Source organism: Haliaeetus albicilla, chromosome 17 (assembly GCF_947461875.1).
Source record: "Haliaeetus albicilla chromosome 17, bHalAlb1.1, whole genome shotgun sequence".
NCBI lineage: Eukaryota > Metazoa > Chordata > Aves > Accipitriformes > Accipitridae > Haliaeetus > Haliaeetus albicilla.
Genome location: NC_091499.1, coordinates 3866631 through 3893783, shown reverse-complemented (window position 1 = coordinate 3893783; position 27153 = coordinate 3866631). Strand labels below are relative to the sequence as shown.

General features: G+C 36.3%; 1 protein-coding gene across 7 annotated transcripts in view; it reads right to left on the bottom strand.

The window, feature by feature from the left end:
* The window catches only part of ADGRB3 (adhesion G protein-coupled receptor B3), a 460870-nt gene that overhangs the window by 189775 nt on the left and 243942 nt on the right, over positions 1-27153 (bottom strand). For all 7 annotated transcript variants that reach the window (XM_069804588.1, XM_069804589.1, XM_069804585.1 and 4 more), the window contains 2 exons: positions 7906-8052; positions 7069-7144 (listed from right to left, as the gene is read on the bottom strand). In XM_069804588.1, coding sequence (XP_069660689.1) covers positions 7069-7144; positions 7906-8052 — 223 coding nt within the window. The remainder of the gene's footprint in view (positions 1-7068; positions 7145-7905; positions 8053-27153) is intronic.

Below are 27153 nucleotides of genomic sequence, written 5' to 3'. Positions count from 1 at the left end.
TTTCTGAGTGTTAACTGTAAAATTGTGAAGATGGATGAGTGCAATGGGAGATTCTACAGTTCTGTTGATTCTGTGCTTATAAAAAAACCCTACCTGTTTCCAATTATCGAAAAACCATTGCATTTGGTATATGAGTGGGCAACTTCATCATTTAAATACCTTTGAAAATATAATCCATAGTTGTGCCCTGACTGATATCCCACCAAAACCAATCAATTTTTTTCTCATACATGTGAGATTAGATTTGATCTTTTGTTATTGTACCAGATTACTCAAAATAATAATTTTCTGTTAATTTCTCCAATTCATCATCAATCTCTCTTTTCATGTAAAATGTGGGTCACCATATTTTGTAGCTACCTTTCTAGGACAGACCTAGTATTGTCAAGGTTATGCTAATACAGGCATAAAGACATGTTGACATGATGTTCACGCCTGAGATCCTTGCTTCTTATGACCCCGTCAGGCTTAGAACAACCGTCAGTTATCAGCCTGCCTGTTTCTGAGGATCATGATGGTATTTCCATTGTATGTAATTCTGCTTTCAACACCTTCTGCCGATCGCACATAAACCAACACAAAACCTCACAGAAAGACATATTCATGAGTAGATGTTATCAAAGGAGAAACTAGGCAGTTTAGATGTAATTATAATAGTATAAATATTCTGTTGTTGTTGTTGTTGTTTAATTGCTTATTTTCTCCAGGGAAATGGTATTTAGGAGAGGATTCCATTTTGCTGGATCATTGAAACAGGAATTGCCATGGCTACAGTAATAGAACCTTAACTCAGTGGGCACTTTACTCAGCACAAGGAATGAAATTATTCTTCTGGGGCAAGGTATGAATTCTAGTCCAATTTTACTCAGCCAAATCATGTAATGGAAATATAATGGAAGTGGCTTTCTATTTTACTTAATTCCTATTTCTTCCCTTTGGTTGCACTTTAAAGTCTCACACGTTGATGAAAACAAATCTCTCTATCAGACTAACTTTTAATGTTCGGCAAACTTGCAGTGCATTCTGTAGAAGAGGAGTAATGATGGTACCTTACTGTACATACAGTAGATGAATATCTATAAATGTTCCTAAGTAAGGCATAATAATAATAATAATAAAAAAAACCCAAACAAATGAACGAAACTCCAATTAAATAGAAAACTGATTTCTCTAACACATCATGACAGGTGGAAATAGAGCTTACTAGGTATTAAAAGTTTTTACCCATTCTGGAAATTCACATAAGGTAATGTAAATACTGATACTTCAGTACCTGATCATGGCCAATCTTTGTAACTGAGAAGCGTTTCCTTGCTGTATCTAATTTTGGTACAGTTCAGATGGTTCTAGGGTGAGGTCCAAAAGACCACTTAAGGTGCCTAGATTGCAACCTCGGTACATCAATTTTACTTCACTCTCATTAAAACCCTTCCAATCCACTTACATTTTCAAGAGCCCCTAGCAGATATTTCAACAGCAAATAAATGTAACTGGCTTGGCTATATTGCTGCGAAATGAAATCTGCATCACTCAATGCTGTCCTGTCTGGGCTGAATGCCTAGTTGCACATCTCATATTTAACTGTTTAGATAATCCCTGGAAGAATGCGATCTGGCAAGTATATTCTAAACTCACATAACACGTTAAGATGCCACTGAATTAAAGCTCAAAGCATTGTAGTCGCAAGAATTTTCCTCAAAACCACTGGTGCAGTGCCATTGATAACTTTATTAAAGATAATTTTTTAGACAGCTCAGTGCTGAGAACACTTATTCAGGAATTTAAGTAATCAGCTTTTACAAAACATCCCGGGAGGTGGAATATGTGGCTTTCGGTCCCTCTCATATTGGGAATGATATAGAATGGGAATGACCTATCTCACACTTCGTGGGCATGTGCATTATCTTACAGCATTTTTTATGACAGGTGGAGAGTGACTTTACCATTACTTCTTTCTCGTTCATCAAAAAAAAATCTAAAACTTATCTTTAATGAGAAATGAACTTGTATGGAGTGATACTCTGCTGACTGTCCAGAAAAATGCACATCAGTGTCAAATTCTGAGATCACTCAAAAAATATATTAAATTCCTTGGACGATATGGTTGAATAAATCCTTGAAGATTCAAGATAACAAAGTCTGATTGAGTAAAGGCTCAAGAAGTGCTTCCAGAGCTGCTGTCCTAGTGTTTTTCCCTATCTGAATTAATAACAATATTAATAAAATAGTTATTTTACTAAGCTCCTTTTCTATCTGGGTATAGATTTTGAGGGTATTCTTTTATATAAGAGTATCCATATTGATTCTATGTGATATGAAATTCAGGTTTTCTTTTCTTTTTAGAATGACTCTATGTTGCTCATGAAAAATGAACTTATGAATAAAGCATGTTGCTACCTCAAGACAGCATGAAAGAAGTTATAGTACAACATGTAAATGTTGTATACCTTACAGAAGAATTACTGCTGCTATAGCAGTAATGCTATGCAGTAAAAGCCTGTCTGAGATACTCTATCCTCAGTCTAACAAAGCCGACCTAACGAAGTTTAAGGGCCTTTTTGGCCATACAGCACCCGAAGGAGGGGGTTAGGAATGATGTTTCAAATGGGGAAAGAGAACGTTTCAGTGGAGGAAATTATAGCCCAAAAAGTACGGTGGTTGTTTTAAGCGATGGGAAGAAAAGCTTGCTACAGCAAAATCATTGATTCTTTATTTGTTCCTATTTGTTAAAGGAGAAGTTAAAAACTATCTTACAGTATGGCAATATGCAATGTATTCTTTCAGAGTGCCCAGAAGAGGAATTATATATAATATCTTTTAGATGAGTATTATACTGAGAATCAATTTTCTGTGAACTTAACAATAACATAAATGTGCTCAGGGATGCAAGAGTTATGGAAATAATATTCAGTCTATAGTGCTCAAAATATTCAATATTTTAATCTAAGATTGTAAAAAAATCCATAGGACATTACGAGAACAGTGCAATGCAGCAAAGTATATTAGGAAATAGAATCAGACGAAGTTTATTTACTTGTGCATGGAAAAAAAAATATTCTATTTTTATAAGAAAGAATAAAGCACTTTTCTCTTCTCTTTCCCTAACCTCTTGTTTAACAGTCCTGGCAAAATTCTTTAAATAATATACATGTACCACTGGGATTAAACACATTGTCCAAAAATTTCTATATTAATGTAATTGCCAAGTTCTCATCTCAGACTGTGTTTACAAGACTTACTTTTCACAGATGCTATGCCAGTAAAAACAAGAAAAATCAAGCCCATATGGCAAAATGCAGCTAATTTTGGAGTTTGTGAAATATATTGTATAGGCTGTCCTAGATAATGAAATCCTCGTTTTACTCACAGAACACCTGTGATATACCAGATGGGGATTCTGTGGTTAGGTGCTTTGAAAGATTTTCCCTAAAGATATACTGAGATATTTTTTATTTATTTGTTTGTTTATTTTAAACAAAGACGTTTCTTGTGATGATGCAGAACTTGCATATCTTTTAGTGCTGATATTAAGGAATGTATTGGAATGTGTCACCTTTGTTCTTCAGGAAACTACAATCAAATATTTACTTTACTCCCACCTTAACTCCTGTAAATCCAGGGACTGAAATCACATGGAAAGTGGTAAAGCTTTCTAGATATTTAACTGCAGCCAGTAGAAATCACCTCTTTTATCAGGTTGTCAAGGTGTAAAAGATGCGACCTTTGAACTCAAACACAAGCCCATTTTACTTATGTTACCTTTGGTTTTTTGGGGTTTTTTTTATCTTTATTCCCACCATTATCATATTTTGTCAACTGTCATTTTATTTCGAACAGCACCACATAAGATGCTTATCCAGAATGGGTTTTTAATTCATACATTGTGTGTAGCTACCACACTTCCAGGTATCATATAAAAACTAGATGGTATTACTTCCCTTCACATTTTACAGTGTTTGCTCCACACACAATGCTATTGCAGTGCAGCAACTCAGCAGTTACACTATATTCAGCACTAATATGGTTATAATGATAATGCTTATTACTGTTAAATAAGATTACTACAAATAGTAATTAATATAAACCCCTGTAAGATGATAGTTCTTCATTGCAAAATGTAAGCAAACAAACATAAACCTTTTCCATACGCAGTGGGATGTATGGAAACCTTCAGTTCATTCATGTACCTGAATGAGTGTAAAATGATAAACCACCCAACAATAAAGATTCCTTTAAAACCTGCATTGCAGTTCTAATTTTGGCAAAGAGTGCAATAGCTCAACAAATTCAGCACTAACCACAGTTGCAGCTTTTTTCCAATTCCAAATTCCATCTGAATGAACATTAAAATGGTTTGAATGCATCAAAATGCATTCAGTAGTATTTAATATCTTCATCAATGACTCAGACAGTGGGATCGAGTGCACCCTCAGCAAGTTTGCTGATGACACCAAGCTCGGTGGTGCAGTTGACACACCTGAGGGAAGGGATGCCATCCAGACGGACCTGGACAGGCTTCAGGAGTGGGCCCACGTGAACCTCATAAAATTCAGCCTGCCAGTACCTAAAGGGGGCTTAGAAGAAAGATGGAGAGAGGCTTTTTTCCAAGGCCTGTAGTGACAGGACAGGGTGCAATGGTTTTAAACTGAAAGAGGGTAGATTTAGATGAGATGTAAGGAAGAAGTTCTTCACTGTGAGGGTGGTGAGGCCCCAGAAGAGGTTGCCCAGGGAGGTTGTGGCTGCCCCATCCCTGGCAGTGTCCAAGGCCAGGTTGGATGGGGCTTTGAGCAACCTGGTCTGGTGGAAGGTGTCCCTGCCCATGGCAGGGGGGTAGACTATATGATCTTTGGAGGTCCCTTCCAACCCAAACTGTTCAATGATTCTATGATCTGTGAGAACAGTTTGAAATTGTGCCACCTTTGAGGTACTATTTTAGGGTCATGAGATCAAATCTTGAATATGACTGCCATGGGCAAAGAAATCCACCATGATACACTTCCTGATGAGGTACGAGATGTAAGCTGTAAAAGTTTCAGTATGACTTCATTATAAATATTAAAGAAGTGCAGGGAACTACTGAGGCACTATACTCTGAACAAAGAAGAGACTAGAAGTACCTGGGAATATGTGTTATATTTTTATATCACAGATTAATAATGACTTTTATTCCTTATTCACATACATAAGAGAAATAATAGTGCTCGTTTCCTTTTCTTGGGCAGCCAAGAATTGGATTCGAATAATACTGAACATATTCAGAGGCAAAGTGGGATATCTTTATATTTGAATTTCTAAAGACTTCATTTATGAATAGATATACATAGATTATTAGACCATTTTGCTTTAGAAGCCACAAAATGTCTCTGTGAACTGAATTGTACAGAGAAATGGTCAAATTCGCTGTGTAAATCAGTAACGAGCTGAAAGTAGAACAGATAAAAGCAAAAATTTGGGAACTGAGATGCACTTTCTCATAGTCCATAGTACTTAAGTTGCTGTACTTTTATGTCCCTGTTCTGCCTGTATTCCTGCTACTTGGGATGCTATTGATTCTAGGGAAAATCTAGTAAGGCCTATAAATCTCTCTTTTCTAATGGATGAAATAAAAGCCCTGAAAGGCTTTTCATATAAGCAAATACACAGCATTCAAGGTCCACACTTGTTTTCTGTAAATTAAAACAATTGACCTATGAGAGCTGAAGAAGCATGATCATAGACTTTGGTTACAATATAAAGGTCTGAAAGGTACGTGGCCACCTTGATGCTTTCCTAGGATTGGCAGATTGGCTCTAAGGTCTGCCCAAAGGGACTGACTACAACAGCCACTTGGCTCTGTTTCTTTGAATATGGGAGAAGAGAAGACAAAATCTCTCTCACAAACATCTTTTCCTTCCTGGATAATTTCAGGAACCGGCACAACAAACGGAAAGTGCTTAGTGACATTTCAGAAGTGGATGAGCTGTCATTTGTACCATGCCTCAAGCGTAGACGGCTCTCACCAGCACTTCCCAGGCTCCCCAGTGTCCTGCCAGGACATTGCTGTTCGAATTGCCCTTTACCTCAGAGAGGTTACTGACCCCAACATTGCAGCTACTCATTGCACAGCGCATTGCAACTTCACTGGGAAGTGTATTTTTTTTTTCCTTAGGACTGAGTCTTTTTTGTTTTCAAATGGATTTTAGCAAAAATCTGTTGTTTTTCCATCCTTTGTTTCAAATCCTGAAGTTTTGGTTAAATAGAGTAGGGAAAGGTAATCTGGTAGCTTCCTAATTACTATCCTTTCTAATTATTGTGAATTCATTAGCAGCTAATGCAACACACAATCTGCAGCCATTTCTTTTACCGTAAAAGGATAGTAGGCCAATGGTGCACAGGATCATGTGAATTAAGATAGTATTAATGGACCATGAAATGATCTTAACCAGTAATTTGAGAAGAGGCGGTGAAATGTTTATTTCCAAATTGTCTGTTATCAAGTACAGAAAGGAAAAAGTGAAACAAGAAACTCTCCTATTTCTTTATGTATGTGTATGGCCCTCATAACTGACATACCACAGCTGTTCAGGCACATGCATGTCTTGTTTCTAAAATGGATCCTCTCTACAGCTCTGCTGTCCCTTCTGAATACAACTTGCACTGAAAAGGTACTTGGAAAACTACTACTAGGGACTTCTGTAGAAGTAGAGCAGACAACCTTAGTACATCAGGTTATGATGTCATTAATAGATCACTTGTACTAACTGGACAAACAGTAGTCTGAAGCACAAGCATAAGTGGCCTGAGCATTAATGTACATCAATGGGGTTACTTAATCAAATATACAAAATCAAACACTTCTGTAATTAAGGTTAATATAGATTACATAAAATAAAAATTAAATCAAGTTGATAAAAGGCTATTGCCACTGTACAAATGACTAAGCGTGAAGGAAAGACAAATATACACATATATTTTAAATAACAGGAAAAAAAATCTTGGTTGTCTTGGTTGTCTGTTTTTATCCTGACATGTAGTGTAGCTGTGATCCCGAAATAGTTTAATTCATATTGTATTTATGAAGTTTCTTACCTCAAAGTGGGCAAAATGAGTTCTAAATTTTTGTATAGAACTGCTCCAAGTACAAATACAGTTGATTCATCTAGTTCTGAAAAGAGTAAGGAAAAACGATTTTTAAACTCTCTTTCCCAAGCCTTCATCAGCATAAAAAACTCTGAATACCATTTATCTTTCTAGTGGAAATTTTATTTTAAATAAACCATCACAATTTTGAATTATATCTGGGAAGTCTGTCATAAAGATGTAGCACTGTCAGGAATATATCAAAAGATTTAAACCACTGAAAATCACATTTTTAAAAAATCCATCATTGTATACTGACACCCATGCTAGTTCATCTACCTTTATAATTAAGTATCCTCAAAGACTGTCTTTAGAGTTTAATGCTTAGCAAGTAAATTCTCTAATGTCAGAGATCTGCACTGCCATGGTATTTGTCAATTGTTTCTGAAGCCAGGGTAATTTGCCTGCCGAGCATCCTTTGGTACAAGCTGGGTGACCTGTAGGAATGGCGCAGTCTGTTGGAGTGGAGCAACTTCAGAGGGTCCCGCAGAGCTGCACTTCAGGTCACCTCACACCAGCACAGGTACAATCCTGTGCACAATAACTAAGCATTGGCTCTTCGGCATAGAAAATAACATCTAGCATTTCTGTACCACTTTTTGTTCAAGGTGCTGAAATTAAGGACCCACCATTTCCCTCTGGGATAAGTTGTGAGTACTGGATTTCTTTCAAAGATGGATCAAATAACCACTTCTATATCATACAGTGGTCCTATGAGACAAAGATTCTGAGTTCCCTTGTTAAAGCTAGCTGACACAAAATTAAAATGCTGATATGCTTCTTTACCTGTTGACATAGGGGTGAAGATATTTTTTGGAATGACAACCCTGTCTTCTGAGTTTCGTGCCCAATCAACCATTCCTTTTCTTCCTTTCATGGGGAAATTGATGTCGGTTAAAACAGATGCCGCAGGAAGCTTCTGAATGCTAGCCACTAGTAAGAGAAATCACAAAATCAAATAAAATTGTGTTTCATACTTTAAAGCATCATATGATGATAACAGAACAGCAATAACAAAAATGTTTAATAATACATTTGAAGTATAGCAGGAATTTATAGGACATTAACTGGCACAGAAAGTGTAATCTTCTGTTTATTACACAGTTCTACTATGGATTAATTGTGTGGCATTGATCGTATCATTTGTCAGAAGATTCTGATTAAGTTTCTTAACAGGGATTGTTGAATGTACTGCTTATACCCTGAAATTCACATATAAGGACATTGACTTGTCTTCAGAGCAAATTCTAAAATGATCAAATGTGACAATGAAAGGAAGAGGATGCTGCAAATTGCTTTGGGAAACACAACTGCTAGATGCAGGCTAATGAAGCAATAACAGAGCTTTTATCCCCTATACAGGCACAATTTCAAGATAGACCCATTAAGGAGATTCACATATTAAAAGACATCATTGTTTCCACACAAATGAGAATAATGCGGTATAGCACTTGATTTCTTTTCCTTGAAAGAACAATCCCCACTCTGAATTCTTAATTATAATTTTTCCATCTAAAAACCCCCCACCCCTCCAAACAACATCACTATAATATCTGTAACAGCTACAGAAAGACAGAAGAAATAGGTATCAGATCTAATAATTTAGGCAGTTTTGAATTTTTGTTTACTCATGCTCATTTTCTCTCTGTTTTCTAACTCAACTATTATCTGGAAATCAGTTTCAGCTTTGCTGTGAAATCTAAGTCTGCCTCCATGGCAACCCTGTTAGTGTCTAGTAAGGCTCAAACTACTTTTAAGGAACTGACAGGGCTGCAAGTGTTTACGGACACTCAGAGAGATGACAAACACCACCTTCAGAGCACCAGCTCCCTTCTTAATGTAAGCCATGTTGATGGCCATTTCCTGTGCAGTGCTCTTCCTAATCAATTTACGAAGAGGCTAATGTAGTTGGAAGAGTTCGGACATCAGGACTATACTTTGATCTGCCCAACGATTTCACTGCAAGGACTCTGCAAGGGGGTTTAATATCAAGACGATGGGGTACAGCTGTAAAAGCAATCAGAACAGCAAAATTAAAGTAGAAAACCATTAGGTATCTCATCAGTGGATTTTATTTGAAAGGAAACTGTAATTCAAATCCAAGAGAAGAGGAAAATTAAGAGGTTAACAATATTAACTCTACAAATGTATTCTTTGATAACTGACTCTTAGTTTCAAATTAGACTGGTTATGTATTATAGAATCACATTAGTGAGGTGGTACTTGAGGTTATTTCAGGCTTTCCATTATAAAACTATCATCAGGGCTTTACAATGCTAGTTACAATCCCCTCTGGGCCAAAATTGGCAAATACATTCCCAGCCCTGAAGGGATGCTTCGTCTTGTGAATTTTCAGATGGTATGCGGAGGGAGAAGAGTTCAGGTGTTTCAGAATTACTGGGGCATAAAATGGATTACGTGTTTTCACATGCAATCAATGGTTATACAGAATATATTAACATTGTAAAAATGGATTTTTTTCCATAGTTCTTAAAATCTAAAAAGAATTCTATTTTATTTTCCACATAAATAAAATTAAAAACACAGTTATTTAGTTTTCAAAATTAAATAGAACCTGTATAAGACAATATTGGGCTTTTTATCTGCACAGTACTTATCTGTGTATCTACCTATCTATCTATCTAATTAGCTAGTAGAGCCTTAATATTTCATCCACCTTTAGGATGACAGTTCCCTTTATTGAAATAGAAAATCAATGTTATTCAATGGAATTCACTCTGCAAAACAGAAAACCACTTTAGGACTGGATAAATGGTGAGGGTCTAGGGTAGTACCTCTCTGGACTCTGCCTATCTCTGCATTTTAAATAGGGCCGTTCATCATGGTTCCTAAGCACTACTAAGAACCAAAGATTACAAAATATTTGTTAATATTTAGGTGATGAATAACACAAAACCTAAATATAAAACCTAAACATTTGACTTATGGTTTATAGGCAATAAATATAAATATATTCAGTTATTGGGCAGTGTTAGATTTATGGTTGGACTTAATGATCTCAAAGGTCTTTTCGAACCTAAATGATTCTAAGATTCTATATACTCCCATTCACAGTTCAGACAAGTTTTTCTTCTACTCATAATCAAACAAGTGTCTTTATTTAATGGCACAGAAGATGCAACCTTAACGTCCTGGAGATTTTGGATCTCTGCATAGACAGAGGCAGTACACAGCCAATAATTGAAACAGATTTGCCAAAATGCTTGCTCCATATCCTGCAAAGTCTGCCTCTTACAGATCCACACAGATTATTAGGTCCTTCTTCAGCCACTTTGCTGACTGATTCCAAGAGGATGTACCTACTAATTTCCAACATGGCACTGTCATTTGAAGATGTAAGATAATTTAATAGAATCTGACTGGAGGCAGCTAGTTCAGTCCATCAACATGGCCAGGTGGATATATAAAACAGTTTCCACCTCTTCAGTGCCACTGTGAACAGTATTTTATTTTTTTAAAAAGCTAATATTATTATATATTAGTCTACAACTCATTTCAATAAGACCTTGGAGCATGACCAGCTGTTATTTCCATAGTGAAATGCAGCTTTGCTGCTCTCTAACTCAGTTTTAATCTGCAGCCTGAAATAATTAATTATTGTAAGCATGAAAATCAACAGGCCTTTTAGAGGGGAATGTGTATAATTCAGGTGCTGGGTCACTCACATGTCAGAAACTCAAATGCCAGTTTCTTATATATAGATAATAAGACAGAATGACATATCATTCACTTTGTACTTCATTGAATTCTTTTTATGTCAGGTTTGTATTAGAAAACAATGCTCCAGATACTGGAACACAAGTGATTCCATTCCGCAATTCCCACACAAGCACTTTGTCTTCTCATTTGGAAAAAACAGAAGTTGCCTTTTAAAAAAAAAATTTAAAAAAAATTACCATACCAAAACATCATGTCCTGAGTTTGTGAGACAGAACACTAGCCAATGAGGACATTTACGGGCACTGTGGCGAAAGTATTTTTGCTTGTTTATACACACACAGAAGTTGTATAATACTGGAAAAGCAGTCAATGAGAATATTAATGAGAGAAAAAAAGATGAAAAAAGAGAAGAGAAGAAAAAGAAAAACTAAAATGAAAATCATCTAAGCAGAAGTTGAAGAAAATCTGCATGTGTCATTTTAAATTAAGGAACTTTAAATATAAAACTTCCCATATACACCATATACAGCATGTCTTATTGTTTCAGATAAAACCATATTTGAGTTATTGCTGTAATACGTTCTTTTGCTCTAATCTGACTACATCTTCACGGACTGTTTATGCTGAAGTCATAATACTGACAAGTGACCAGCCTGGTCACTCCTAAGATCATTCTTACAGTTTGCACATACCCTGCTGTAGACACAATTAATCAAAACTTTTCCAATATGGAAAATTCTCATTTTTATTTATTTGCATTATGATATTCCAGGCATTGCTAAAAAAAAAAAAAAAAAAAAAAAAAAAAAAGCAGATCTTGCATTAATTTGGAAAAATTCTTTGGTTTTGACTTATCCATCATGAACCAGAAATGAAAAAGCCACCCAGAGGACTTTTGGCAGGAAAAAACTTAGAGACAGAAAGTTTGAATGTGGAGAAACATATTTAGGGTGCAGAATATGTTGCATTCTTTCATTCTCTGGACAGCCTCTCTTGTTGTGGCTCCTATATACTTTCAATTACAATTTTAATGAGATTCCCAAAGGTTAAAAAAAAGTAGAAAAAGGAATCTCATCCATGATACTTGACTGTATTCAACATCTGAAGAATGCAGGAGGTGGTAGAATATAATCTTTATTTCTTCAAAAAATGGCACCATCATACTTCTGAATCTTGCAGGGGAAATTTATATGCCCTAGATGGAAGAAAACCTCACCTAGGTATAAGCTGGAACACAGGAGGAAAAGCTCTTCTTTTAAGAATTCTTTGAGCATTCTTTGGATGCACATCGGTATAAATAACAAGACAGTGGTTCAATTACACATAAGAACACATACATATTTGATGACTCCATAATAATTATTGATTCAGAAAGAGCTATTTAAGTAGTCTAGCCTAATCAATTTAGTGATTGCTTTGACCCCTAATGGATTCATTGTAATAGCCTTTAGAAATACATCTCCTTTTGCCTTTATTTCATTTTCATGCTGCAGTTGCAGACAACCTGTTCAATACTGCTCTGCTGAAAATTTCAGAATTGGCAACGACTCACTGTTCTTACTTATTGAGTAAAATAAAATATCTTTGGAACTGACTGGAGAATTTTCCATGACTATCCAAATGAGCTGATTACAGACAGTAATATGTGAATGATATTTAAGCAGTTTATTTGGAATAGCACAAAAGTGGTTAATTAACGTGCCAAGAAAATTCTGAGTGAAAGAAAAATTGTGTAGTTCTTGTATGCTAGCCCTTGTAGATCATGGTCTAGAATAGTAAAGCTGAAATGTACTGCTATGATCCCTATAACCCTGAATGAGTTATAAGCTGCCTAGTGCATCTTCCAGTAACTCTCTGACTGATCTGCGTTGCTAAATAATAAAAGATAAAGCAACCAAATAAATGGCATGAATCATCATCCCCTTCTCTTTACTATCCGCCCATTAGCCTCCTGTGTTCAACGAAAACTGGTAACATTTCAGAATCAGCCCCTTGGATAATATTAATCACTTTAGAACAGGAAAACAGATTCACTGAAGGGATGACAGAAAAATGACTGGATGTTTGCTCATGGACTAAACACAACTTCAGCTCTCACAGTAGAGATTTAGGTTTTAAAATTACAATGCAAGCCAAATTAAACAGTTGATCCCTATCTTTATCAAAGACTGAACCAAAACCTGTAGAAAAGATGTTCAAAATCTGAGTCAGAATTCTGTAGCATTCATGTATTTACAAATGAGGATACAACACTGGTTCTCATTCTCCTTTCTCATAAACTTTCTGGGTCTGTGGTGCTTTACAGCACAGTAACTATGTTGATCCCTAATTTACAATGACTTAAGATATGGAGGAATGGGAATTAATTCTTTTAAAAAGCATCAGTACCTTGACTGAACTGAAAAGCAGATACAGAAATCTACAGGATTAGCATAAGATGTCAACTTCTGCTTAACCCTCCCTGCCCTGTCAGAGCAAGAAAGTAGAACTCTGAATTTGATTGCATTTCAGTCACAGACAACAGAGAATGGCTATGCATATTAGCAGCATCATTCGCTCTTTTCCTCTCCTATTTTGACTTGTCCATTGACAGCATACTAGACCTATACTATTCAGCATTTAGCAAACTTGAGTTCATCACACAACAGGTTTTGATTTTTCAGACAGAGGATAATATACTGCCCTTCTGGGACAGCTACTGCTAAATTTATTTCAGGGTAAAATAGTCATGAATAGAAGTGCCATTGTCACAGATGTTCAGCATAAAGAATATGAAAGGTTTTTTGTGTTAAAATTCAGAATACTGAGTATTTCTGCAAACATCTCTGTTAAGAAGATCCAATTAGAAACGTATTTATACATTTTAGAATTATTCTGTTGTCCCTAAATGTAAAACCTTTGTTTTTTTATAGAATAAATAAGCTTACTTAAGTCAGCTCATGTTGGATACCTGGGGAACAAAGTCTTGCCTGGCTCATCATCAAAGAGCCAGATGGACATATTGAAGATGATATTCACAACAGATTTGCTCTATCCACTTAACCCCATCATTTTAAAGGCAATCTGCAACAAACCCAAATGGTGAAACCCTCTTTTCAAGGAGGCCAATTTGTGAATCTCCAGTTTTGCTACAGAACTCTGCATCTGAGCAGCCTTGGTGATCTTTAAAATCCTTCTCTCAGTACAAAGATAAATCTACCTCTTACCACCCATAAGATTATGTATAACAGAAGGGCTGTGGTGAAGTGACATCCTCTTCACGAGTGACATAAGAAGAACAACCAGGTAATTTTCCCTCTGCAAATAGTACTTGTGAAATCTCCCCATGGTGAGCAAACATCAAACAACGGTCAGAAAAAAGCTCCTAGGAGATTGTAACGTAATGGATCTACTACTTCTTATGGCTATCAACAGAGAAATTATGTCTTTTTAGATTAGAACCTTGTAATGCCCTACTGCTCCGTGGGCAGACAAGAGAGGGATGTCCCTAGAAGCCTGCTGTGCACTTGCACCCCTGAAGCTCATCAGCCCACAGCAGCTACCCTCTGACTATTCAAGCTTTGGGCAGCAAGACACACTACTGGTATAGACAGAAGTAGGAGCAGACATTTAATCGATATTTTCACTAATCAGGGATGAGTTCTGCATGAGTCTTTCCTTTGGTGTCAAGCAAACTGTGCCTTAAACTGGCTTGCTGTTTGAAAGTGAAGAATAATGCTTTAGGTTAATCAAGAAGCTACCTTAACAGTGATCTCTGAATATTTCCCTTCTGTATTCCATAGCAATGGGGAAGAGAGGTACCCATTACCCTTTTTCTTGTAAAATAATACATTTATCAGTGATAAGTGCCTTGGGGAATCAGTGAACTCATTCTATTTTGCAAGCCACTGCAGTCCTTTAAGTAATATGAAGAATAAGTAAACACACAGTCATATAACTGTATGATGTCTGACTATGCTCCCCAAAGCCTGTAACAAATGCCAGCAATATGCTACTGTATCAATAATATGACCAGTATAATATTTAGGATGAGTTCGAAAGCAGCATGGCCTCAGGCAATGATCAGAATGCATTTAATAAACACTCAGATCTCTTCTGCTACTTACGTGATTTAAAAAAAAAAATCTTACAGGCAGCAGGCAAATTTTACCTTTTGGCTTTGTGTGCTATTGTTGTTCAGTACCAAATTCTGTATTTCAGCAACAATTCAGGAATATGCTAATTTCAAAGACTTATGAAATACCATGCATGCATATGCATTCTCTTGAGTGGTTCCTTACTGCTCATTTGTTATGATAAAAATCTACCTTGATAAAATTAAAATAGGTAAAGGATAAGACTGCAATTCTTCTTTTTCCAAACCTTTCCTTGTTCCAGGTATGGAAGTAAAAATGGAAAATAAAAAATTAAAAGCTCAAACTAATTAGAGCATTAAGAATTGTTGTTATGGATGATAAAAGCTTTCTTAAAAAAAATAATAATAATATGGAAACTATTAAAGTTTATTCCCTGAGAAAGAGTTAGTGTATAGAAATGGCTATAGCATCATAGAATTTGTCCATGTTCCAGATGTTACTTCTGCATGTCCCTCTAGGGAAAAAAAAAAAATTAATCTTAGCATTTTTATAATTTTTAATCATTGTTACTATTTACTTACTATTAATGCATACTGTAAGATGAATATGGCTATTTGCAGCTGGCCAATGTGGAACATAAAGAACAAAATCACTTTAGAATTTGCAAATCTGAATCACAAGTTTGAAGAAAACCCAACTGAACTAGTGAAAATGTAAACAATTTTTTTATGAGCAGTCAGAAGAAAATGTGTACTCATGATAAATGGAATGCTTCCTGAAATATGTGGTTATTCAGAAAAATGCTTTAAATAAAACGTGGTAGGAAGCTGTAGTTCACTAACTAGAAGACAACTCCATCTTTTGGGAGTTATATTGAAGAAGATGAAGACATGAACAGCCAAAGAGACTCAGAGCCACTTCTAAGGTACTCTGTGTTTCTGAAAGAGCTTTATTTTTTTCCATTCCTCTTAGCATTACTGTGCATTCATGCCACTAAGACTAAGGCCTCCCTTAGCAACTCTTGCCTTGTCACAAAGCTCTTCTCAAGGAAAAGGAAGACTCAGCATAAAGAAAGACAGAAGATGGAGCCTGATGCAGGAGATGATAGAATGAGTTGGCATTTAAGTGCATGAGTTTTAATGTCACAGACACACAGGTGAAAACCATGGTAATACTGAGGGGGCAAGGCCACCTGCAACATTATTTTAGATTGACTGTGCAAGGCAGGTGCAGAAACCAAGCATTGTTCAATCACTCAGGTGACTGGAAAAAGTGTCTGCCTGGTGATTCTAGCTGATAACGAGAGAAAAAGAGAGCGAGACTGAAGGTAATGTTAAGGTAGTGAGCTCAGAAGACGGGAATGATGATGGTGTCATCAGAGAAAGGGAGAAAGAAGAAAAGCTGAGAGAGAGATCATTTATGTGTTTATTTATCAGGTGTACTGATGATTAGATAGCCACTAAGAACTATTAAAAAGATAGACAGGGAGGACTTGACAGAGGACAAGAGATCAGTAAGGGGGCAAGCAGACACGAAAATCATTAGCAGGGAATTGATGAAAATATTCTCTCAACATTACATTGCTTGGGGAGAGCAATGGAGGAGAGGTAGAATGATTGCTTCCCAGAAGTAGTAAATTGAAGCAAAGGAAAGATATCTTACCTCTAGGGAAATGACGACTAAATCCTATCATTCAGAAACATAGAAAGATGTGAACTAAGTTATGCAGGAAATTGAAAGGTGATATAAGAATTGAATTCTCAGGCATGGAGATAGAAGATTTGATGTATAAAAACCACACACAGAGGAAACAAAATAAAGCATGTGAATCAATATATGTCTCTAATCACAGCTTTTTGTAGCAGACTAGAAACAGATCTCTGTTCTATTTTATTACTGAACAGATTTTTAATAATACAAAATGGCATCTTGAAGAACTTTCAGATACAACTATGAGCAAATTCAAATGGAGAGAACTGTAAATTACTCTGGCATAGAATCTCAGAGCATTAATAGTATGGAAGTGGCTAGTGAATCCTAAAAAGTAGAGCCTGATTACAAGCCATACCCTGCAAAACAGTAGATATGGAGGAAAAGCTTGCAGGTGGCCCTCATTTTTATGGCAATTCACCAGCCATGTAAAATTTCTCCATGTGCCTTCCCAGAAGTGTTTCAGTCAGAGCATCTCAGTGCTTTCTTTACACTTTGGCTCCATTAAGATTGAGAAAATAGACAGAGCAGCAGGTAAGATCCTCAAAAAGCTCAAGCCTGTAGCTATGTTTACTGACCAGACTTGTCCCCTTATTAAATGTATCTGCAGTTACTTTCTTTTTTAAAACCTGGCCAAGCCAGAGAAAGCATTGCTGGTCTAACACTGCCTGTTAGACTACTGATCTAATGTTTTGAGCACTTGAATTAGGAAGATCTGCGTGCAATCAAGTCCTGCTCTGAAGAGGTTTTCCTTACGGAGCAGCCCACTCTTGCTTCTCCCTGAACCCAGCACCTGATAAGCAGGTGCTGCAAGGTCTACATGGTAAATGCCTTCAAGACAGGCTTGAGTAGAGTCATATGGAAAATTGGAAACAGAACTGTTAGAAACACAGGTCTCCTGTATCTCAGTTTCATGTTCAAGCCATGATTCTAACCTTCCTCACAGGAATTCATAACTAGGTCTCTGTTTTCTGGAGGCATGTCTAATTTGTCTTGAATGTTCTCCATGGAGGAGATAAAGTGGATTAAGATTTGCTTAAGGGATTGTAAAAAGTTGTCCTGGGGCGCTGTGAAATCCAATTGTCAGGATAATGCACACATGCTTTATTTAGATTGTTTACATCATGCATGGCACAATGAAAACTCAGTACCTCAATGGGACATATAGACACTATCCAATATAAGTAGTAAGTAATACTAATTAGACTGAGTTTGATTTACTTGTTCACATTGTTGAATTCTAAATTAACTTTAATAACTCAGGAGAAATATCTCAGAGTTATTATGGTCATTTCAATAAAACAACTGCACAATGAGGAGATGCTTTAAAAAACATCTAACTAGAAAATTGGGCCTATAAAGAATGACAGAGCTTGGTTATTATGAGCTGTTATAACGCATATACATGAATCACTGGCATGTGGACCTTGTGCTCAGCTCTTGTTATCCAATTCTCGTCATCCCATCTCCAGCATCCCCTGCTTCTTCCCTCCCACTCCCCCCAGATGAGAGGCTTTTTATGTTTATCAAAGTTGTGGGAGGAGGAATCAAAAAGATCCAAGCAGCTAAGAAAGAAATGAAAACCAACAGTCAACTGGTCAACTAAGTCAAACGTTATACCATTATTGTTTCCCTCGTCTGAACTCAGGTGCCTTACACGTCCATTACTTTTGAGTGCAGTTGACAGAGATAGAGATGCCTAATTATGGTTGCTTGCGTGGCCTTCTCAGGGTTTTAAAAAATCATCTGAATTTTGTGTATATTGCATAGTGAGCTTAAACTGCATTTTAGGAATACTGGATTAACCCTTGTCTGTGACCGAGTACATAAAATGCAAGCAGATGATTCCTGAACTCAGTGCCAAAGCTCATCATAGAATCTGGTCAAAATATTTAACTCAAGGTATAACATAGCATTATACCTGCAGCAGATAGGGTTTTAATTCTTAAAAAGTCTATCTGGATTCAGACCAACTTTTCAGATGCTCTTACAGTGCCTTCAGTTTTGCTTTTACGTGCAGTAGAGAACTACCACTTTGGACAGCTAATCTGTAAAAACTACCGTGAATAAGAAAACATCTTCTCTGGTTTTCCTGAGGCACGACAGATGCCACCAAAAGGAGCCATCACCATGCCTGGCTCTGCAACGTTTGCATTACTAACATACACATCCGATATGACTCTGCTATCTCTTTGGCACTACATCCTATCTGCAACCTATTTTCTACTACAGTTATTCCAACACAAATTTTGCTTTTATTGCTATTGTTATTTCTTTAATTTCTTGTTCTATTCATTGCAGTATGTTTATGAAACATATATTCAGAATAGGAGTCCCCCCAAATGAAACTATACTGCTTTGGCTAACTATCCCTTATTTCCTGGAAATATTGCCTGTAGGTAGAAGCTCTATAAAGTTAAAATTCAATTCTACAATGTGCAATACTCCAGAAAACACAGTTATATCTATGATATAAAGCAGAAAGGAAGAGTTTAGTCCAGACTGTTTGTGCATGCTATTTCATAAAAAATCATGGTGAATTCTTTTTAAATGGAATATCGTGAATGTGAAATATGGAAATAAGAAGCAGGGATGGAATTTTTGTTTTCTACTGAACTACAGTTTTTGGGAGCCAACAACACAGCACAACTGCTTCAATTAATTTCCTCCACCTGACAGCACTAACACAGAGTGACTGAATTTACATGCCAGAGAAGTTCTTAATTTACTGAGAAATTCTGCAAATACTGTTTGAAAATAATCTATACTTTCAGTCTGGCAAAATCATTCAGCATCAAGTATTCTACACCTGAGTCCAGTTTTGCTATTATTGCCATGCCATATCTGGGATGACTGTTATTATCTCCACAGTCAGATCTAGGAGATAGCCAGAAAAAAATTATTTCTTGCTTTCCAATAGTATTTGACCACTTACAAATTATAATCTACAATCAAGGTGGCTTTCCTAGTACAAATCATTCCCTGGAGAACTGGACAATCAAAAAGTGCCATTTTATATTATCCTTTTCCCCCAGCATATCCTGATTATAGCATTGTTACCCAACAAACAGTATTTTACAGGGTGCTGGAAAGAAAATTGCTTTTTTTTCCTTTAGTTATTTTCCCCTCTCTGTTCTGTGTAGTTTTTACAGTGCTATTGCTTTTATAGAATATTTTTGATGTACTAAATGTGTTTTCTGTCCCTAATCCCAAACCATCTAAATGGTGCTTTATTGGAAACAAAACTAACTGCACTCTGGTGGCAAACATTCATAACAAAATTTCTAAACTGAACAAAAGAAGAACAAAGTTAAGGGTCAGTGTAAGGATGCTCACTTACTTGATGCTATTTCAAAGCAGTAACTTTTCTGCAGAAGCACAGATGTGGACAGCATAATCTGGGCCTATCTTGGTATGAACTGGGGCTATTAATCAAATTTTGATGATTTAAACATTTGAGTTCTACAGTTACATTACGTTTATTGCAAAGGGACATTTGAATGGTAATGAAGCATTTTCAGAAGGTGCTCAATATCTTCATTCAGCAAATGAGACTTTCAGTGCATGTGCTGAGACAACATACTGGTTGCACTGCATGGAGCAAGAAATTAATTGGACGTAGAAGAAATTTTTTCCCACAATTTACACCAACATTCACATAAACATTAAAAATGAAACTGATGAGAATTTAGCATAAGCAGTATAAGAAGTAAAATCAGTTAAGTGAAACAGCTAATTTAATCACATTAATAGGAATAAGCAAATTTTATTATTCAACAGAGGTAATTAAGATTGGACTTTATATACAAGATAGGAGAAGAGGGGGACAGAAGCCCTTAAACAAAATCTGCAAGTATGTTTTAATAAGTAATTCCTTGGGCTTTTTAACAGTGACCTACTCTATTTAGGTTATGTTTATGGAATTTTTATATTATGTCTTCCTTCATTTTTAGCTCTTTCGGTCACAGATTAAATTCAGCCTGGGCCCAAATGGTTAAACTGAGAACAAAGAAACCTCACTGGAACAGTAACTTGACCTTGCTTTTCTTACATTTCTGAGAAAACCCTAGCCAACAACTACAGAATTATTTTCTCCTTTAGTACAAACTTCAACATACTATAGACTTGATCCGAATGAAAAAATCCTACCTATTTAGATGCTTCTACTAAATGAAACTATTTCAACATGAAAGATTAAGATGGCAATATAAACACACTGGGTCCTAATGTTTTGTACCACCAAGAGGTTCAAATGCTCTGAAGAAACAAAAGGGAGTTTTGGCAATTTAGCAATTCTTAGCTTGTCAGCCTGTGATAACTGTCCACCACAGCTGCAAGGTAACATAACTTCTTTTAAGCTGTTTTAATTGAATATTTGGCTTTATTCCAGTGAAGCACTAAATCTAAAAAAAAAAAAAGAAAAAAAAAAAATTGCAGGTCGAACAATTCCATTTCATGCCCAGCTATAGCCAGGAGAGACTTTAAACATTGCTAAAACCAGTGACAGTGCAGATTAATGTGAGCACTGAGAATGATGAGTGACAGGTAAAAATTTGGAATCAGCAGCTGGTGTTATCAATAGAAATTATATCCATAGGAAAAAAAAATCCATAAAAAGTGCTCATGTGACTCACTAGACAGAGACTCCCTCAAACCATATATTAAAAAGGTGATGAACAAATACGCTGTTAGATAATTTGAAGATTAACAAAATTGTGAAGAGAAGAAAATATTCTAACAATTGCCTAGAAGAAGGAAAAAAGGCCAAATTTCTACACAGTTACTTGCCTCCTTATTTTCCAAGCTTTAAAAGAAAATTCCTAAATGCATGCTTCAAGTACATTCAAAGAACAAACACATATATTCAGCAAACTCCCTCTAACATCTTGTCAAATAAAATGATAAACAGTATAAACATAAACACTTCAAACTCCTCTGAGCTTTGCTCTTGAATACCATTTCTAAGTAGATGAACTAGTGCCATATTTGAATGTCTTACCCTATTGATGTGCAGTCTCTATCATTTCAGTTTATGAGAGGTTTGGATATCTATAATTTTAACTTCTGAAAATTATTTCTAAGTACAACTAGGAATGTAAAATAGATGATGCGGTATAAAATCACCAGCCATGTTTTCCAGTAGTGGAACTATTCATCCAAGAAACAGGTATAAGTTCAATTTGGCAAAGTTAAATGACAGTCATTTTGCAGAAATTAACTTTTCTTTGTGCATTGTTGACTGTGAATGGAGACCATTATTTTTCATTGCCTAGATAGTGATGCAATTTTCAAAGCTAAATGAGCATTAAAAACATTCATTCTATGCTTCTGCAATGAACAATCTAAGATACCTAATGGCAAAATGAGACATTCCCTTTAATCTTTATGAACATATTGTACCCTCTTGAGGTACTAATGAGAAAGGAGGGGATAAGCTTGCTTTTTTTTTGATAAATATGTCCTTCAGAAATGGGAGAAGTCTTGTATGTGCAGATGCAGCAGCCTGCCTGACTGCCAGTCCCTGAAGATCCGATCATCCTGATGGCTGTCCTACAGCTTCTTCCCCTTGGGCAGGCCAGTCTCTTTTCATTCCTCTGCTTTATTGGAGATGAGATTTTGGTGCCAATACAGGGAGGAAATATGTTTCACCAAAGGGCACAATTTATACACATATGAATGCATTTCCAAGTATTTGCCTTTGAGACCAGCTCACATTCTAGCTATGCTACTCTACAACAGGACAAGAGACAGGATTTTCTGGACAAGTTACTACATTAATACACTATTTTCCTGTAGATGTACTTGAAATCTACCTCCTTTCAAGATACCTGACTACTGAGTAATGGAAGATAGTATGAGACCAGAATATTTTAGTAGGAAAGCATTACAAGAAATGGCACGTAACTAACACTGCTAACTATTAACTAATGTAATTGGCACCAAAAGTGGAGGGCATAAGTTAGAAAAAAAGTTCCACAAAATAATAGCCATTAAAGAACAGCATAAGCTTTGAACCACAGATTATATGAAAAGTCATTCATGTAATGAGATCAAATATCTTTTCTGTAAGACCATTTCCCAAACTATGTTCTCAAAAGCTTTACAGAGGAATGCTGCCTATGGCTGATTACGTATCTCCATGTATGTGGAGAGTGTTTGTTAAAACAAAAAAAGAAAAACAACTGCAACAATGTCAAGCTATGTGGCACGACTGCAGGGCAATTTAAGCATTTGTGCTCCTTGCATCTAGTACCATTCAAACACCACAGGCCACAGAGCTGTACCACATTTTTTGAGTGAGAAAAAGCTTTTCTTCCCACTGTAAAGAAGAGTTAATGAAAGGAAAAAAAAAAAAAAAGAAAATAATATTTTACAGAGTTTCTCCTGAAATTTTCCAAAGCAGGAAAAAGCTATATTCATCCATAGTGGAATGATCCTCTGATTTATATCACAAACCTTATCAAGGATCCTCTATCTCAGCCTTGAGCCAGAGCAGCAAATAGGGTCCTAAACCTCACAGCTGAAGTCAAGGGAAAGCAAAACAAAACGAACAAAACCCACGAAATGAGTGAACGTATGGGTTCAGAAATCACAAAAAATAATTCATAACTTTCAGACCCTGTTCTGGATTTTAGCAAACCCAGTACATGGATGCTTTGGGATGCTTTGAACTAATCTTACTGACACTGTTAACTCTATTACCATTATACGATCTGATCTTAACAGAATTGCAGAGATATATGTAGTGTCCATATACTAAAGTGCACCTCTCCATATAAAAAAAAAGAAAAAAAAGTTACACAGGCACAGACATAATTACTCAGAATTACATCTGCATCTTTTTACATGGCTTTGAAGTTTGATCTCAAAAATATCTTATAATTCCACTGCCAAAATAATTATTCACCATAAAAATACTTTTCTCTGATATTAATAATCCACTAACAGCCTCACGAAACTGCCTTGAAAAATGAGAAATGCTTATCCAGTTTGTGACCTCATTGTTACGTCACTTTCAGGCTATGCAGTTTGAAAGAGGCAGACCTGCACTGCTATTCGGCATTAAAACCTACAGTCATCACCGAGGAAATCATATACCGTTTCAACACAGCAGGTTGATTTTTCTAATATTCTAGATAGTACTTTCCCTCCCTTTTCTGGTTTGGGGTTTTTGTTTGTCTGTTTGTTTGGGTTTTTTTCTTTCTTTTTCTGTTGTTTGTTTTTTTGGTTGGGGGTTTTGTTTTGTTTTGTTTTGTTTTCCTGAAAAGAAGCCAGAAAATAAAAACAAAATTGGCAGCTGGTATGCCACATCCTTAGCTTGGTATAAACCATGCTACCTCCACATTCAAAATGGAGCTCACTTTTGGGCAATAGACCTCTCTCTGACACACTGCAAGTAACATGCAGAGTTACTAGTTGTCTCTTAAGTCTTTATAAGTAATATTTTCTGTTAACTCCAGAGTCTCAGACAGGAAATCAGTCTACCTTCACTGACTTTAGTCCACTCGTTTTTACCAGCTGAGAGTATGATTCCTTGGTTTTCTCTCTAACTAATTTATATTTTGCGTGGTTTTAGTTTAATTCTATTTAATTTTCTTTCTTTCATTTTCAGTATTGAATGAGTAACAAACCCCTGTCGAACCCTTTAAAACTGAGGGCGAACTTTGCTCAGTCGCACCATCTCTAGCTGACCACCTCTAGCTGATGCACCACCAGATGCTGGCTGGACGCTCTTGCGGCGACTGCCTTACAGGGACAGAAAATCCCAGAATGAGCCATCACTCTGTGCAGAATTGCATCTTGTTATCGGACTGTGACAGCGGTACCTCCCCTGTTTAAGGGGAGGACTGTATTGTCTGGAATATCTTGACACTATACTTCACCAAGTATGATTGTTGCCTCTTGGCACTGCCTTAATATGAAATGATAATACTCTCTTGGGTGTGCATTTACTCCATTAACTCAAAGCTACCACCACAGACTTAATTTCTATCCCCTTAAGCCTCATTCTACTCAGAAATTGTTGGGAGTCACCTAAAGATGTAACTGTCCGAGGCAAAGGAGCAAATAAACTCAAATATTTAATTTCTCAGTGCACGTCTTAAAAACCAGCCTGTCATAAAACAGATGAGTCCTCTAGAAAACAGCAGCTTTTAGTTGCTCACGTAAAAAGGGGCCTATAAACAGAATGATTCAGAAAAGAGTTTACACAGGTAGAACTTTAGAAATGATACAAGAATCTAAGGTACATATACTTAAATGCTGTAAAAACTTACTTCTGCAAATGGGCTGCTGACACGGCTTTCTGTTTCAGTTGGAGGCTTTTTTTTAAAATTAGACTGAAGCTTGGATGTCTGCATGTTTTATAGCTTCTATTTCTTTAGAACCTTTGATTCCACTATATCTTACTTAATATAAGGTAGCGAAGGCAAACACCTTAGATTATTCCAGTTTCCTATAGCACCCATTTAAAAATATTGAACGGTTAATTTATTTAGCTTTACCTTTAAGGATCATTAATAAATTGTATACACAAAAATAACTACTGAATTATGACTATTACTTAGAATATAGCCATAGAATTAAGTTAGATTTTTATCCACATTTGTGAAGATTGTTTGATAAAGATTCATGCAGACATTCCCTTGATATTAGTAATTTTTAATCTTAAGTAACTGAGAGCCATATTTCCTCAGGATCACTGAGTATGCAGTTTTAGAAAAGAGAGAAAAAAAATCTACTCTTTTATGCACTGTTCACAGCTAAGTTTTCAGGGAACGTGAATCATTTAATAAGCTTATTTGATATTGAGAAAGAAATATAAGCTCTCAATCATTTACTTCAGGCACTAAGTCAGATGCTGTGAAGAGCTAGACCTTCAAAGTGTGCATGAAGTTTTTCCCCTTTAATCAGTGGAGAAAGCTTGAGTCTTCTGAAAGCCAACATATTGATCTGATCAAGGAATTGCTGAGGCTGCTGCAAAGGAAATGATATGAATATATATGGAACAGAAGTAAAGAAGGGTATAAAAAAAAATTCCAGTTGACCTTTCTCTGTAGTTTTCCTAGTCTTTTGTCTATTTTTCTCTGAAAACTGTCTCTTCTGGTAGCCTTTAGCCGCCAGAGGATTGTTACATATGGTTTGAGCAACTGAAGAACAGGGAAACAGGAGAGTGATGCTGGCTGTGTAGGAACCTCGGGAGTTGAAGGATTTTTTGAGGACTCAAGAAAGAAATGTGATGGATGCCCACTTCCATGTAACAGAGCATCTGCTCACTGACAGCGTACAGGTTTGGGGCAGGAAAGACTGGTGGGTTACCTCTGAGTGTGAAACAGAGAGGATTAGGACCAGGATCCAAAGTCAGGAATGAAAAGAACGGGGCAGAAGGCAGAACTTAAAACACTCAGACCACCATGCTCACAATCCGAGAACAGAGTGTGATCAACTATGCACCACAGCGCAAGGAAAAAAGCATTAATTATGCCTACCAGGACTGGTTTCTCACCGGGACTGTCCCCTGCCATGCCTTGACATCGTTTGGGCAGGTGCCAGGAATTAAACAGTATGGACAACTGTGGGACAGTTCTCAAGCCTGCATTTGGTCCTTTTTGATTCATATTTATAGACACAATCATAAAAGCCAAATCCTAGCCTGAAATGGGAAGATGACGGGCACTGACTCTTTTACGTTGTTTTGAGAAGAAATGGTATATTAGACAACGGAAACTGGCAAAAGTCTATATAGCAAAATTATATAATAAAATATAAGAAAAGATTGCTAGCTAAATGTTGCTTACTTTGGTGTGCATTTTACTAGTTATTCAAAAGCTAGGTAGAAAACTGAACAGAATATAAATACTCCATGAATTAAAGGGGACTTGTGTTTTTATATCTATCAGGAATGTATTTCATTGCAAAACCATGCAAGTTTCACTTTATTTTTATCTTGTGAAAATTTTTACTTGACAAAACCAAACATAATTATATTAATCACTACAGAGGTATTTACACATGAACTATGACACACTACAAGGTATGACTCCTGTTCACCTTCTTAAAAATAATAAGTGCAACCCACACAGTGGTTCCTTAAAGGCTGTACTCTTAAATTTTGCGTTGTGAACACATGGGGTATTCTGGAATGACTCTCCCGGGAAACAGGAGAGAAATCTGAATGGCTGCTTTGGGCCATTCTATGGAGTTTGCATTTTCATTTGTCTGACAGGTCCAATTTTCCTTCTGTTGGGAGAAAATGTTGAAATTTTACCAGATGAATTTCTATTAACCACAAATATCCGCCTTCAAATTCACAGTACTGTGCTTTAGCACTACACAGCCTCAGAACAAGCAGTAATTTCATTACAAATTAATTCTGAGTATATGTGTACATAATTATTAAACTAGTTGTTTCCTGACTGAAAATTTTAGACTTTCTGTTTACACCTTTGGACAAGTTAGTATCAATGCTGTGGCTTTTTTTTCTGTCTTCTTTAATATATTTGAAAAAAGACCCTTTCAAATGTTAAAACAAATTCAGTCTTTTGGTAGATTTTAGGCCAGTACAATA